Genomic DNA, 14232 nt, shown 5'->3' on the forward strand with positions numbered 1-14232 from the left:
AGTGTGAAGGGTGAAAGAAACAAGGAAGGATATATGGGAAAACAGTGTAAAGAAGTAACTAAGAACATATGGAAGTGGGCAAGGAAAGAAAAAACAATGAATAAATGGAAGCATGGAATGAAGGAAGAAATATATGGAAGCAGGGATGTCGGTAAGGAAGAAGACAAGCATGGAGAAAGCAGGAATTAAGGTATAATTGACAGAAGCAGGGAAGTATAGAAGGAAGGAAGAAAAGAAAGAAAAGGAGGAGAATTCAAGGAAGTCACTGAGCTGTGCATATTCATGTCCTGTATTGAACTCATGAACAACTCTTGCTCACCCTTTGTTCCCCTACTGTGCTACTGAGCTACACAATTCATCCAGTATGCTCACTTACATGTACACACACGCACACACACACACCAACACAAACATCCACTCTGCCATGTTAAATCTCTGGCTTTGCTCCAATGCCCAATGTTTTGCAAAGCTGCTCACTTTGGCTGCTGAAGACTCTCAAACACAGCGGGATGCATTCAGTAATGAAGTTAAGTGTGAAGGCGATGTCCGAATTTGAAAGTATAATCAGCTGCCCGTGTTTATTGTTGACTCTTATTCACCCTTGTTCCCAATATGATAATATTCCAATAGTGTGGATTATTACAGGGCGCTGCAGTGCAGACTATTTATCTCGCTGTTGTTCTCCAAGTTCTACATTTTCAGTGAAGGTTTCTTTTTTATCCCACCAGCGGAGGGCCATGCGGACGGCTCCGCAGAAGCTGAGGAATCGTTCCAACACAAACCAGGCTAATCTGATCCAGAGCAGCCCTAGAACCCGAGTCAACCGCTACATCGGCCGGCTGATCGAGGCCCGCCAGACCGAGTCAGACACGGCAGACCTCAATTTCCTCACACTCATGTATAAGTGCTCTGAGCGCGAGAGGAGGGTGAGGGAATTCAAACACAGCAGACACATACTGTACCTGTGCAGTGAGATGTAGAGGGTAGAGCCTCTAAATCGATGTTGTCACTCACTCTTATCTGGTCTCTGGCATTGCATAGTACCACCAGGTCCCTGATGAGTACTTCACCAGCGCAGTGGTCCTCTCACTGATCCTAGCTGCCTTGTTTGGCCTTGTCTATCTCCTCATCATACCACAGTATGTGCAGCAGATTCTGTTCTTCTTCTCTCCATTGCTGTTTCGCTCGACATTTATCTCTTTAATTGACTCTTTCAGTTACGTAGGTCTTTGTCTTTTTAACTAAACCCACCGTCTTCCTGTCTCCTCTTTCCACTCAGGGGCACAGCAGTACTAGTCCTTCTCGTCTTCTGCATCTGTTTCCTAGTAGCTTGTATCATGTACCTGCATATCACTAAAGTGCAGGTAATTAGAGCTGTTTTTTTCATCCTTAGTAAAGGTATTATTTTTCTAATTTACATTTTAACCATACATGGTCTTTTACTACTGATGTCTCAGTGCTCATTTTCTTTGATCTGGCGCCTAAAGAGAGCTGGCAACTTTAACTTTCTTCATTATTTTTTTTTTTTGCTGACCTGTTTTGCTGACTAAAGATGCATATATTTTACTTTGTGGCTTTTACAGGTTCATGCCCCTTGTCACGTCTCTTTTAGTTCTTTATTCACTTTATTTACCTCCTGCTGCCTACAGTCTCTGTGCACACAACACTTTGATTTCAAGATTGTCTTCCTTGTAGTGTTCTTACAGCTACTAACTTTATTATAATCTTGCCAGGAATCAGCAAATTTTGTATTATATATGGACGATATAAACATGTTTCTTTGTTTTTTTATTTATCCTATCATATAATGTTCCCCAGACTCTTTCCTTCACCTGACTGTTCATAGTATTTGTCTCTCAGTGTTTTCCAGGGTGCCTGACCATACAGATCCGCACTGCTCTCTGTATTCTCATAGTGCTCTTAATCTACGCTGTGGCCCAGGCCTGTGTGGTAAGTGGGAAAGACAACAGTAATATGTCACCACAAAAACATGAAATAAACAAGTTTGAAAAGAGTGTGCTTGGATGCTAGACTTACTTATTGTAACGGCTTATATAAATTGTCCATTATCTGTGCTTTATATAATGGCACAATAAACTAGCGAACAAAAAAGTAATGATTACACACAGGTATAAACACATTAAGTCTGAACCATAGGACTCTGTCCAATTTATATGTGAGGGACATAAAACAGCTTATAGTTTTGGGAAAAGTGCACAAGGCAGACCGTTGAAGCAGGCGACCACTGACCTCTTCTCTGCGCCTCTGTCAGGTGGGCTGTATGCCCTGGTTGTGGGGTAGTGCCAACGCCAACAGCTCCATCGTCATCATCGATGTAGACAGCGGCGCCAACCACACCATGGCGGAGCTTCCTTGTGACGGTGCCCGTTACGCCTTTCTATCCTGTGTGGTGGGCACACTCACTCTGGCGCTTTTCCTGCGGGTCTCCTGGCTGCCAAAGTTGGCGTTAATGCTCCTTCTGGGGGTGCTGTATGTGACCGTGTTGGAGCTCAGTGGCTTTCGCAAGACCGGGTGAGGTTCACGGCACAGCGTGTAAACAACACACACATCCCATTAGAGCTTAAAGTGAGAGCCCCCTCATCTAAGTTATGATGGTGCGTCACTCGAGTACCAGAGGCAAAAACTGGCTGTGAATGAATATTTGTTTGATGCAGATAAGGAACGGATAACCAGGAGTTTAGAAGAACATTTACAGTACATGTGCTGAGATGTGTGTGTGGACGAGTCTTTGCTTGTCTGCAGCCCACACACTCTTTCATTTACCACCCTTTGATGCGGCACATGTGCTCATTAGTTCCAAATCAGAAGCCTGAAAGGACAATGTGGGCTGGATGATGGGAGCGCGTTAGCTGTTTCAACTGAGTACCAAGGGGCTGGGCCAATTTCATTGGAGCTCAGATCAGAAACGTGCGCCTAAAAAGTGATTACATTGAATTTGTTAAGCTTATTAAGATAAAAATCTCTTTTGAAAAACTCATTTTGTTTAAATACAGTCATGCTTTTGTAAATAATGTGATATTTTATGGTCCAAAATTTTGGGCACATTTAAGCTCTTTCATTTATGGGTTTTCCTTAATTGAATGTTTTGTTTTCAAAAAAAGAAAAAATAATAATTGTTTTCATTATTTCTTTAGTGAAAACTTTAATCATAATTGCTCTCCACGCTGTGGGGGGTCCATTCAGCCCTCATGTGTAGTTTTCTGTGTGGTCCAGTCTAGTGCTGACTTGTATGGTGGTCTCTTCCACAGTGGGGGGTCCTTCCACATCAGGGGCTACGAGCCCATCCTGTCTCTGTTGCTCTTTGTCAGTGCCCTGGCCCTCCACTCCAGGCAACTCGACCTCAAACTACGCTTGGACTTCCTATGGGCTGTGCAGGTCATTAAGTGTGTGTGTGTGTGTGTGTGTCATGCATATGAAAGAGGATTCTGGATGAATGTTATGTTATGATAAATCTCATTATCATAACATAAGTTTGAATAGAAGTACACTGTAAAAACGACACAATTTCAGCTTTGATATATGTGAACTATTGGGTCATGTATGGTGCCAGGAGTGTAAAGAAAGGCCTATTGTGCTTAGGGGGGGATTGAAGAGTTGAGGCAAAATTTTAAGCTATTTAACCATTTAACTAGCGGCATTAGTCATATGACTTACTAATCCAACCATGAGGCGTGCAGTCCATGTTTACAGGCCGGTAAGGTTTTATACTGACCCCTTGTGGTGAAAATGTATGTGTATATTTGCTGTCAGGCGGAAGAGGAAAGGGATGGCATGGAGAAAGTCAAGCTGGACAACAGGAGGATTCTTTTTAATCTTCTGCCCGCACACGTGGCTCAGCACTTCCTAATGTCGAACCCCAGGAACATGGTGAGCCTCGCTAATAGACAGTCAGGCAGGCAGACAGACAAACAGGTAGATAAACAGACAAAAGACAAAAGTGAGGAACATCAGAACCCATCAGTGAGATGTATTTTATACTTTTATACCGTTTTTCCTCAGGATCTATACTATCAGTCCTACGCACAAGTTGGGGTCCTATTTGCCTCAATCCCAAACTTTAATGATTTCTACATCGAGCTGGATGGCAACAACATGGGAGTGGAGTGCCTAAGACTGCTGAATGAGATCATCGCCGACTTTGACGAGGTGGGACTGTGAGGTTTTCTCTACAGACCTCTGAGAGATTTCTCCTGTGTTGCTTTGTGTGTTTATCTGAATGTGTGTTTCGCAGCTCATGGATAAGGAGTGCTACAAAGACATAGAGAAAATCAAAACCATCGGCAGTACGTACATGGCAGCTGTCGGCCTCGTCCCAACCATTGGTACCAAGGTGACATGTCATTTTATGCCTCTGTCTGCACGTGTATACATAGATGTAGCACGTTATAACGAAGGCACTTTCATGCATAGATATTAACTGCTCGGTGTGCTTCCCCTCTTAGGCCAAAAAATCTGTTTACGACCATCTGAGCACAATAGCGGACTACGCCATTGAGATGTTTGATGTTTTGGATGAAATCAACTATCAGTCATACAATGAGTTTGTCTTGAGAGTGGGTAAGTTGACCCCTGTGTTAAATTGTCAGTGCATCCACACAGTAAATCACAATGTGACTATGAAAAGTTCAACACTGTTTTTTATTTGTGTTATGTTTGAGCAGGTATAAATGTGGGTCCAGTGGTTGCAGGGGTGATTGGGGCGCGGCGACCTCAGTATGACATCTGGGGGAACACAGTCAATGTGGCGAGCAGGATGGACAGCACCGGAGTACCGGGAAAGATACAGGTACCCGACGCACCTTAGGTTACAGTATTTATCCAAAAATCATTTTATGATGAAGGAAGTTTTAAAGACGATACAGTTAAGAATAAAAAACACAAATATTGTTATTATTATTAGTGAAGTTCTCATGCAAAATACCTCTTCTTTTTCAAGAATAAAATATTGCATAATTTAACTTAAAAATAAGAGGCTTAATGTGGCTTTCCATTTGACAATCTCCTCTCCTGCTATATATTTATTGCTATTTTACAGAAATGGGCAGCTTGTGATCTCTATGTTCAACCCCAGAACTGAGCTGAGTGTTTTCCTACATTAATTTATGTGAAGAGATTTACATGTTCCCCTGTTTACATAATACAGGTGACTGAAGAAGTCTATCGCCTTCTGAACAGTAACTATGACCTGGTGTGCCGTGGCAAAGTCAGTGTTAAAGGTAAAGGTGAGATGTTGACCTACTTCCTGGAGGGGAAAGTTCAGGGCGTGGGCACCGTGACCACTTCCTCCGTGGTGCGTTCCGCCAGCCTGGCACGCCGGATCCACTCCTGTGGCAAGACAAGTGTCCCAACCAATCTGGGCAGCGTCTCCTCCACCGCCAGCCTGACTGGTTTTGCCATGGGCAGCAACATGCAGATGAACACCGGGAACAGCAGCAACAGCCAAGCCACATGTCTGCCCTCACCCTGCGTGCCTGCAGTAGGCGAGGAGGATGAGGAGGACGTGGACGTGACAGAGATCGAGATCGAGGCTGCGGCAGCTGTTGCAGATGTAGCAGTGTAGGGTGAAAGACTACAAAGTTAAACTTGAAGAAAACAGGAAAGAAAACCCTGGATGGTGTCCTGACGAAGACAGGGCTGTCCAGGTGTTTCCTATAAATCCTGAGCTACTGGCACAACCCAGAATATGCTCATTCAGGATATGAACATCCAGAGAAAAGACATGGTGATACAGACAATCATACTCGCTTTTAGGGATTTTTAACTGCTTGCCACTCTTGGAAGAAATATGGACTGAAAGAAGAAAGAAACCCGGAATCTCAAATCCTCTTTTAATATCTCCTTACAAGGTGATTAGGTTTGTGGTGTTCCTGGGTTCCCTCAGATCCAGGTATAATGTGCATCTTTGTTTTAAATGTTGTACATGTTCCATGTACAAGGGATATGTGCATTGATATCCAGAAAAAGACTCATCATGCTATTGCTTTTGCACTGTCTTTCTTATTATGCCAAGGATACATTGCATTATTTACAGTGTAAAATGGTGTTTTGGTTCTTTTTTTTTTTGTTTGTTTGTTTGTTTTGTTTTGTTTGTTTGGTTGTTTCTTTCAGTGTATGTAAGCATGCATGTGTGTACTTGTGAGTGTGTGTATGCATGTGTGGTTAATTCTGAATTGTAACGAAACAGCACAAAACACTTTTTTTATACTCGATGCTCACTAGACAAAATAGGCTTTTTTTTTGACTCATAATTACAGTTAATAGTGCATGACTTTTTAAGAGTTGACAGCCATAGTAACGGTACTCCTGTTTTAAAGAAAACCAAAGTATTGAGCTTTCTGCAGATCTTTGCTTTTACTGCTTACAATGCCTCAGCACACAAGAGAAAACTGTTGCAGAAGATTACACATATTTGGCACGTGGGACTCGTACAGATGTCATCAGCAGACTTAAAAAGTGTGTGGTTTTATTTTCACTCCGGAGAGACAAAATAAAGGTCCCCGAATACCTTCTTACACTGCTGTGAATCACAACAGCTTAATGTAATGTGGCATGTGATAAGTCTGCACAAAGACTGTGGTGGCTTTCACACTGACGAGGCAATGAAGGCGCGTGGACCTAAAGAGCAATGGAAACTAGTTAATGCCAAAACTGGGCCAGTCACAAACTATAGAGAAGCGGTACTCCATTATGTAAGGTGCAAACATACATGTAGACATCCATGAAGGCATCCACCCACACAGAAGAGAGCACATGCATTAAAGAAGCACATACAATAAGCACACGACTTTTACAAATGCACGACTTAGTCCTTTAGGCTAACTCTTTCAAATCTCCATGTAACATTGACACATTTCCTCAAGGCCACAGAAACTTGTGTGTCTGCCTCCTGTCGTCCTTCAGGCGTACATTGCTGTACTCTGCTTCTTATATATTTAAGCTACATTTTGAGTTTTCCTCAAAAAAAAAAAAAAAAAAAAAAAAAGCGCTTTAGCACATCTCTCAGACACAGTCTCAGACACATGAGGCACTTCAGATATCTTTCTAGCCTATATCTTTATCGACATAGAACTTTCACTTGATCTGCAAAAGTGTAAATACATCATGTTTTTTGCCTTATTCAATAAGCTTACAGTGATTGCAATCTGCCTTTTTAGATATATTCACTTTGATATGCAGATCATACTTTTTGTAAATAGCCAAAAGCTGTAAACTATGTTGTATCTTGTACAGAGTAAAGTTGGGTTATTGAATATTTTGTAATAAAGACAATATTGGTGTATAAAACATTAAATGAGTATGGAGTATGCTTGGCTATATTTTTGTTGATCTTTTTTAGACAAGGGCCATATGTGACTTTTCCATCTGAAAGACAATATTTACACTTTGTCCCCCAAAACCTCAAGCGCAGCATGCAGCACAGCAAAGGATCATCGGGTAACAAATATAACTTTTTATGGGCAGTTTTTCCCTGTTAGTTTCACTCCATAAAATTTCATTTCTCACACCTATAGTTTATGGATCTTGAAATAACAGCTTTCACTCAAAACAGCAAAATATGGCAGACACTGACAGATTTATTATGCCAATCAGCGTCCTTCCACAGCCCACAGCCAGATGAATGTTACTGTGTCCCAAACACTGAGTGGGCGCCAAAGATGTTTTCCCAGCTTGATGTAGAATTTGTCTGGGGTTCACTCAGTGTAACAGTAAAGTCAACAACCGCTTGGCTTGCTCCACCATTTTCAGTGGAGCACAGTTTTGGAATTATTTTCACTTTTGAAATAATAATAATGATAATAAAAAATTCAATTACTGATAGTTTTAGATGAATTGCAGTGTTGTTGTATCTTGAAGGAGTTCTTAACTTTAAAGAAAAAGGCTAAAAAAGTTCATGATCAGGTTCCCTGACTCCAGGTTGACATTAAGCAATGAGGGGAATTTAAGGTAAATGATGGTTCACAAACAAAACTCCCCCTCTTGCTATCAGGGCTAAATGGGGTCAAAATGAATGAATTAGGTTGTGACTTTCATTAATGATTACATTTGATTAGGTTAAATTTCAACATCCAAGAAAGCAAACTAAGACTTATATAATACTTTATTTTCTGGATCTGTGATTTTATAGTTATGTCCAGTGGAGTCTCCTGGAAAGAAATATGTCATTTGGAGATAATTTTTGGAAAACAAAATTATTTTTGTTAGTTGTGATAAGTTTATTTGCAGTTGTTGATATCCAGAGGAATTTCCTTCAAACAGTGTGAACTCAAGTTCATATTCATTCATTATTCACCTATTAGCAGAAATATGTAAACAAACATAAGCTAAAATGTAAAATCAGGGCACCTAAAACAAACAAACAAAACAAACAGTGTGCTCATCTACGAGGTCTAACAAATGTGTCAAATGCATTTCCAGCCTCACAAAAATTTGCAAAACCAATTTTTTGATGCAATTGAATATTTCCATCCATGTTTGTGAGCTTGCAGTGCTCCCTCACTGCACAGCAAGCATATTAAAATGATTAAGAAATGTAATCATTTTCTCCCTCCAAAGCCAGAAATCATATAATACTGTTTTCACTGGCAAAATACGACAACTTCTGAGGAGTAAACCAAACTAACATTGGTAAATTGTCTCTTCAAAATAAAGTTTTATCATGCTTTTCACTATAAAACAATTTCATAGATATTCATTACACACACTGATTTGATTTTATGGCTGCTTGGGCTCAAATTGCTTTCCTCACTTTGTGTGTCAGTGAGGTCCATCTGTCACTTGTCTGCAGTTAAGCTCCCACACCTGATTTGAATAATCAGCTAATGAAACTGCAGGATCTTTGCACAGTCAACAAGCAAAATGGACATTCAGCAGCAAAATGTAAGTTTTAATGAATTTTTTTCTTCTGTTTTCAGTTGTGAAACAAGTCAGAGTTCAAAAATTCTTAAATTCATCATTAAATGCACCTCTTATGTTAATTCTACTTTGTAAGTTGAAAATAACATGAATGTAAATGATACAACAGAGGCCATATCTGGAGACCATACAGGAAGAGTCAGAGCAGAAAGATGAAATCGAAGAAAGCGAGAAAGGGGACTTTCAAATTCAAGTAGCTGTGGAGACAAAGGAGGTGAGGGCAGAGGATGGGAGTGAAGAAGATGAAGATGAAGATGACTCTGCTCTGCTGAGGGTCCTGAGACCAAGGCGAGCATCCCGTTCCCTCAGGCAAAAGAGTTTTCCCCGAATGCAATCTACCAACAGTGAACAGGGGGAAAGAGAGAATTTCCCAGAGTCAGATCAGAGCTCACAGTCAGTGCACTTAAGTGATGGAGCTAAACCAACTAAACAGGCAAGGTCTGGAAATGAGAAAAGCTCCAGTAGTGGTGAGCTGAGAGTAAAGGTGAGTGTTTTGGTGCAGTTTACATTCAGGTAAATATCTGACACCTGAAATGGGAAAGGAGCTGATGCTCTATTGTTTTAAGATCTCCAAGATCAAATGGCAAAAAGACCCAGTGGCTAAATCGCCAGTGATGAGGAAAACAAAGAAGAAAAGTCAGAGGAAGGAGTCTCCGGTTGTGAGTTTTCATTTTAGGCAAACATGTATTAACTTTAAGAAAAAAAAAAAAAAACACAAAACAGATTAAAATGTGTCTCTTTTTCCCCGTTTTCCTCAAATGTATTTCCAAGGAGGAGCCGTTTCCTGAGTGGCTGGTGAACCTGATGGTCAACATCGAAGAGGCAACAACTCACCAACTGGTGGTTGAGTAACAGTCTTCATGAGGCAAATGTGAAACATGTCGGGCACGTCAGGCTGTGACCTCAACGATGAACCCCAAATGTAGAACAAAGTCGACCCAGGCCATGTTAAGGGTTAGCACCACCTGCAGAGTAAAGTCCATATGTGGCCTAATGTGCAAGTCACGGCTTCTTTTTTGTCATTATCAGTGTGAACAAAGAGAAAAATATAAGAAGGTACAAAAATAAGGCATTCACTGGATGGTGGATCATTTGTGCTGTCAGTATCATTACATTTCTGTCATACGCTCTTTTTTATATTATATTGATTTATTTTAATGTTTGTCATTTGTGTCTTCTCTGCTGACCTTCTAATCCATCACAAATACATGTAGCTATTTAATCAGAATATTCTTGTTTGCCTTTTAGCCTATTAATTATTATTAATTATTAGGCCTATTAATGCAAACTCCAGCCCCTGCAGCTCTGAACCCTTTTACCTTTGGTCGAGTCGGTAGTCTTTGGTTTGAATGTCAGTGTACAATAGGCCAAAGCTCTCTTTAAGCACTCGCATATTCAAAGTGTCTCACATACACAAAATGGGTGCTGGTTTAACTTTACAAAAGCAACAGGGAGCTGAAATCTTAGCTTGTTGGTTGACAGTTTGATTTGATTGTGATTTTTTTAGAACAGGATTTCCAATTAATTAAATAAATAAATAAATAAATAAGACTGTAATACTGGAAGGATGAAAATGAGAAAGAGTAATACTATATTACTAATATGTTAAACCTTGTAAATACTAAATATGTAAAAATAACTATAAACATGTAAAAGCAAAGATTTCAGACAGGTAGCTCTTTATCTGACTGTTCATACCCAATGAGAAACTGTTCATACCCAAGTATTACTTAAATAAAAGAAAGAATACACAAAATATATGAAAAATCAGTCTTCATATCAGAAGTTAAAGTATTGGTCCCTGTGAGTACAGAATTTTAACTGAGGAAAACACTGTTCTGTCCTCTTTATATACTGCTGGGTATTCTAACCCATACAAAGGAATCGTTTTTTGAGTTTATTATCTGATTTGATATCAGCCTCTCGTGCTATTAGAATATTTCAGACACTTTCTTGTGTACAGCATCGTGTAAATAGCAAAACACAATTTTAAACCAAGCAGCAAAACAAATACTACATTGCAATATTACTTCAGACCTTACAAATAGGCTACAGGCAGCAGTATGATTCGTTTAATTCTGTCACTCCTTATATTGTGTATGAAATGTTATTCTGCAAAATAGCTTGCAATAAATCAAATGAAGTGAAGTAAAAAGCACACTACGTGCTTCTCAAGTAAAAAGCATAAAATAAAAGCCGTCAAGTGAAGCACAAGTTGGGTTTACTTTCTGTGTACTTTCTGTATTTCTGTACTTGTTCCTAAATATTCCTAAACTTTCTCCTATTTAAATAAAGCCAATTAATACCTCTAACAACCATCAAGTACATGCAACCCATATGCTAATCGCTTGTGTTTCTCATTGCACTGAGTTAGTGGGTAGTGTTACATCAGTTCTGTTAAAAAAAAAAAAAATCTCAAAAATTGAAAATCTTAGGGTCACATATCAAGTAAACAGCAAGTGTTGTTGGTGTGTACATCACACATGGACTAAGATGAGGCGTGTGACATTTGCCTTACATATTGTTATGACAAATACTACACCAAAGAAACAACCAATTACTAGCCTCATTCTTCAGACAAACATGTTGTGATTCCAGCAGCGCAATCCATAATCTTCAGGTTATGCAATATGCTAAAGGGGAATGTTCTTGTTTATCTGCCCGATAAGAGGAACCTTCACCAAAGAGACTAGAGGGACAAATAGGGTTTTAGTGTGAAAAAGTGTCAAAGCAAAAAATCTGTCAGCATTACTTCACTAAATAAGTGTTGGTCTACAACAATGGCGCTTTGTTGTTTTTAAAATCATCGTCATTATCTTACAGCCTGTAACCCATTGGATTATGAAGCATTCCTCACTGTGTATGTTATTCATTACTACTTGATTGGTGCACTTCTTCAAAAAGCAGTATTCATGTCACTGTTGTCATAACCTCAAAGGTAAAAGGCCCAGATCGGTAATTTGGTCGTCCAAAAACAGGCTTGTTTTGATGTGCAACCTTTTATGTTCCAAAGTCAATATTGACAGCAGACCTTGTGAACCTGGATCTACACACGTCAAACAGGGTCATCCACGGTTTACAGCGGCTTTGTCAAAAATATTTTATAACTGTGGTCCGTGTGTCAATCATTAACCCCTGTGGAGGCCAGGTCTCTTCATAAATACCGCCGGTTCAGAGAATTCAGTTTAGAAGGAAAAGTACAGTCATTGCAGAATCAAGTCCAAAAAGAAGAGCATATTCGCCTGAAGAAAGGAGATGACTGGATTGTATGAGAAGCTGATACTGGTGGCAGCAGGGTATCTGGCCTTGGTGAGGTCATCCCCAGTGGTGGGACCGGAACCCATCCGATGTGCCCCCTGCACGCAGGAGAAACTGAGCAACTGTCCTTCCATCCCAGCAGACTGTCAGCAGGTGCTAAGGGAGCCCGGCTGCGGCTGCTGCATGGCCTGCGCTCTGGAGAAAGGAGCATCCTGTGGGGTTCACACAGCCCACTGCGGAGAGGGTCTCCGCTGCACTCCCAGGCCCGGCGAGGCCAGACCGCTCCATGCTTTGACCAGAGGACAGGGGGTCTGCACTGAAGATCTGAGCCAAGGTATGTTCACTATCTATGCTCACTATGTAATCTTAAAAAAAAAAAAAAAAAAACACCAAACCTCTGATCAAAAAAATAATTATTTTTATTGTCGTTTTCATTACTCTTTTTCTGGAACCTGCACAGAGGAAGTTGATGGGTTGACCGACTATGGCTCCCTGCATCTGTACCTCAACATACCTGCTGACCACCAAGACACTGGTGAGGGCCAGGAGAGTATCAAGGCCAAGCTCAATGCCATCCGCAACAAACTGGTACAACAGGTGAGGGAAAAAAAACAGAATTATTTACCTTCCTTCCACTAGAGGGAGCACTTGGATTTGATAAGCAGTGAATTTTTGAGCGAGATAAATGGGATTGATTTAATGTTTGCTTGCATGTGGGCATAGTCCTCACTATTTGTCTTTATTTTTTTCACAGGGTCCCTGTCACATCGAACTGCGTGCAGCACTGGACACGATAACCAGCTCTCAACAGAAACTGGGAGAGAAGTTCACGACTTTCTACCTCCCCAACTGTGACAAGCACGGCTTCTACAAGGCCAAGCAGGTGGGAATGTTTAGCATTTCGCAGAAGAAAATTCAAGAGATTCACTTCCAAACTAGTGGCTGACTTATTCGTGTGGTTTCTCTGTTTCTCAGTGTGAGTCATCCTTGGTTGGACCGCCTGCCCGCTGCTGGTGTGTCTCTTCCTGGAATGGGAAGAAGATCCCAGGTTCAAGCGACCTGCTTGGTGACTCAGAATGTCATCAAGAAGTCACTCACTGAAGGATGAACTGACTCATTAAAACTCTTACACAGAGAGAGAGAGAGAGAGAGAGAGAGAGAGAGAGAAGCAAATTTATTTTCTAACTTAAAATGAGAAAGTAGTGTGAGACAATAATGAGACATCCTGTCTTAGAGGGGGAAATTTCCTCTCATTTTATTTACATGATGTGTGTATCTATCAACTTATTTATTCAGAGTTGTATATTCTTAGAGCAATAACCATTTGTCATTTTTAGATTTTTTATATGTTTGCCTATGTTTTGCGATTGTAAATACGGCAACACTGTATACATTTGTGTTTCTGACTAAATAACTCCTTTGCTCAAAACCACAAGTTCACAGCTCTGCCAAGCCCTCTTCAGGATCCGTTTTTTTTTCTTTTTTCTTTTAATTCATTCAAAACTGGAGCTGCGCACGGCACGAAACGACACAGCCGCTCATTCATTCAACATGTTGACATTGTCTGAATGTATCTCCATTCGCGTTTCCTCAATGGGTATTGGGGGAAATACTTAAAGTGCCACAAGTATGTGCACGGTGGCCAAGCACAAACATATCAGAACTCATCCAAGCCACAGTGAGGTTTGGGATGGGTTGTTCTGCATTTGTCTACCTCTACTGGTCTCTGCAGATCCACAGGTTTAGCAGAGGATTGCTGAGAGCTCTTCTCAATGTCACTTTTCTCACATTAGGGACTTTTATTTGTCTTTCTTTTGACCGATCCTTGCATATATTCGCGTATTTATTATGACTCACTCGTGTTCGAGCTTTTGTTAGCTTCTGAACTCGTGCGGTGAACCTAATTGCTTGTGAATGCTCTGTATCAGGAATGCTGCTATTCCGTTATTTGTTTATGTTGAAAGAATGTACATGTGCCAATTCCGTGGACGTGCATCCAATTAAAATGTTATTTCACTATGATGGAGTCATGTTTAAATG

The 14232-nt window shown here is 40.6% G+C and overlaps 3 protein-coding genes across 4 annotated transcripts in view; all 3 read left to right on the forward strand.

Moving 5' to 3' along the window:
* The window catches only part of LOC124069957 (adenylate cyclase type 1-like), a 32049-nt gene extending 25070 nt beyond the window's left edge, over positions 1 to 6979 (forward strand). Inside the window, exons 9-20 of one of the 2 annotated variants that reach the window (XM_046409502.1) lie at positions 729 to 926; positions 1042 to 1139; positions 1280 to 1364; positions 1861 to 1950; positions 2273 to 2532; positions 3270 to 3396; positions 3772 to 3933; positions 4021 to 4167; positions 4253 to 4351; positions 4464 to 4578; positions 4683 to 4807; positions 5165 to 6979. In XM_046409502.1, the coding sequence (XP_046265458.1) occupies positions 729 to 926; positions 1042 to 1139; positions 1280 to 1364; positions 1861 to 1950; positions 2273 to 2532; positions 3270 to 3396; positions 3772 to 3933; positions 4021 to 4167; positions 4253 to 4351; positions 4464 to 4578; positions 4683 to 4807; positions 5165 to 5581 (1923 nt within the window). In that variant the 3' untranslated portion in view covers positions 5582 to 6979. The remainder of the gene's footprint in view (positions 1 to 728; positions 927 to 1041; positions 1140 to 1279; positions 1365 to 1860; positions 1951 to 2272; positions 2533 to 3269; positions 3397 to 3771; positions 3934 to 4020; positions 4168 to 4252; positions 4352 to 4463; positions 4579 to 4682; positions 4808 to 5164) is intronic. The other variant, XM_046409504.1, reaches the window with a different exon arrangement.
* Positions 6980 to 8737: 1758 nt separating this feature from the next.
* Positions 8738 to 10092, forward strand: LOC124070048 (neurofilament medium polypeptide-like). The gene is made up of 4 exons (XM_046409675.1): positions 8738 to 8898; positions 9044 to 9418; positions 9501 to 9593; positions 9706 to 10092. Exons 1-4 carry the CDS (start codon positions 8878 to 8880, stop codon positions 9784 to 9786), a joined length of 570 nt encoding a protein of 189 aa, XP_046265631.1. The 5' UTR covers positions 8738 to 8877; the 3' UTR covers positions 9787 to 10092.
* Positions 10093 to 12111: 2019 nt separating this feature from the next.
* LOC124069924 (insulin-like growth factor-binding protein 1) lies at positions 12112 to 14217 on the forward strand. The gene is made up of 4 exons (XM_046409444.1): positions 12112 to 12526; positions 12653 to 12789; positions 12947 to 13075; positions 13168 to 14217. Exons 1-4 carry the CDS (start codon positions 12190 to 12192, stop codon positions 13291 to 13293), a joined length of 729 nt encoding a protein of 242 aa, XP_046265400.1. The 5' UTR covers positions 12112 to 12189; the 3' UTR covers positions 13294 to 14217.
* The last annotated feature ends 15 nt before the right edge of the window (positions 14218 to 14232 follow it).

The sequence above is a fragment of the Scatophagus argus genome, chromosome 13, assembly GCF_020382885.2.
Source record: "Scatophagus argus isolate fScaArg1 chromosome 13, fScaArg1.pri, whole genome shotgun sequence".
Classification (NCBI taxonomy): Eukaryota; Metazoa; Chordata; class Actinopteri; family Scatophagidae; genus Scatophagus; species Scatophagus argus.

Excerpts from the sequence above, each read along its gene's own strand:
- LOC124070048 (XM_046409675.1), top strand. The coding sequence starts at position 8,878 with ATGGACATTCAGCAGCAAAAT. Across the intron at positions 8,899-9,043 it reads TGGACATTCAGCAGCAAAAT|AGGCCATATCTGGAGACCAT; the intron begins GTAAGTTTTAAT and ends ATGATACAACAG. Across the intron at positions 9,594-9,705 it reads AGAGGAAGGAGTCTCCGGTT|GAGGAGCCGTTTCCTGAGTG; the intron begins GTGAGTTTTCAT and ends TGTATTTCCAAG.
- LOC124069924 (XM_046409444.1), top strand. The coding sequence starts at position 12,190 with ATGACTGGATTGTATGAGAAGCTGATACTGGTGGCAGCAGGGTATCTG. Across the intron at positions 12,527-12,652 it reads CACTGAAGATCTGAGCCAAG|AGGAAGTTGATGGGTTGACC; the intron begins GTATGTTCACTA and ends GAACCTGCACAG. Across the intron at positions 12,790-12,946 it reads GCAACAAACTGGTACAACAG|GGTCCCTGTCACATCGAACT; the intron begins GTGAGGGAAAAA and ends TTTTTTTCACAG.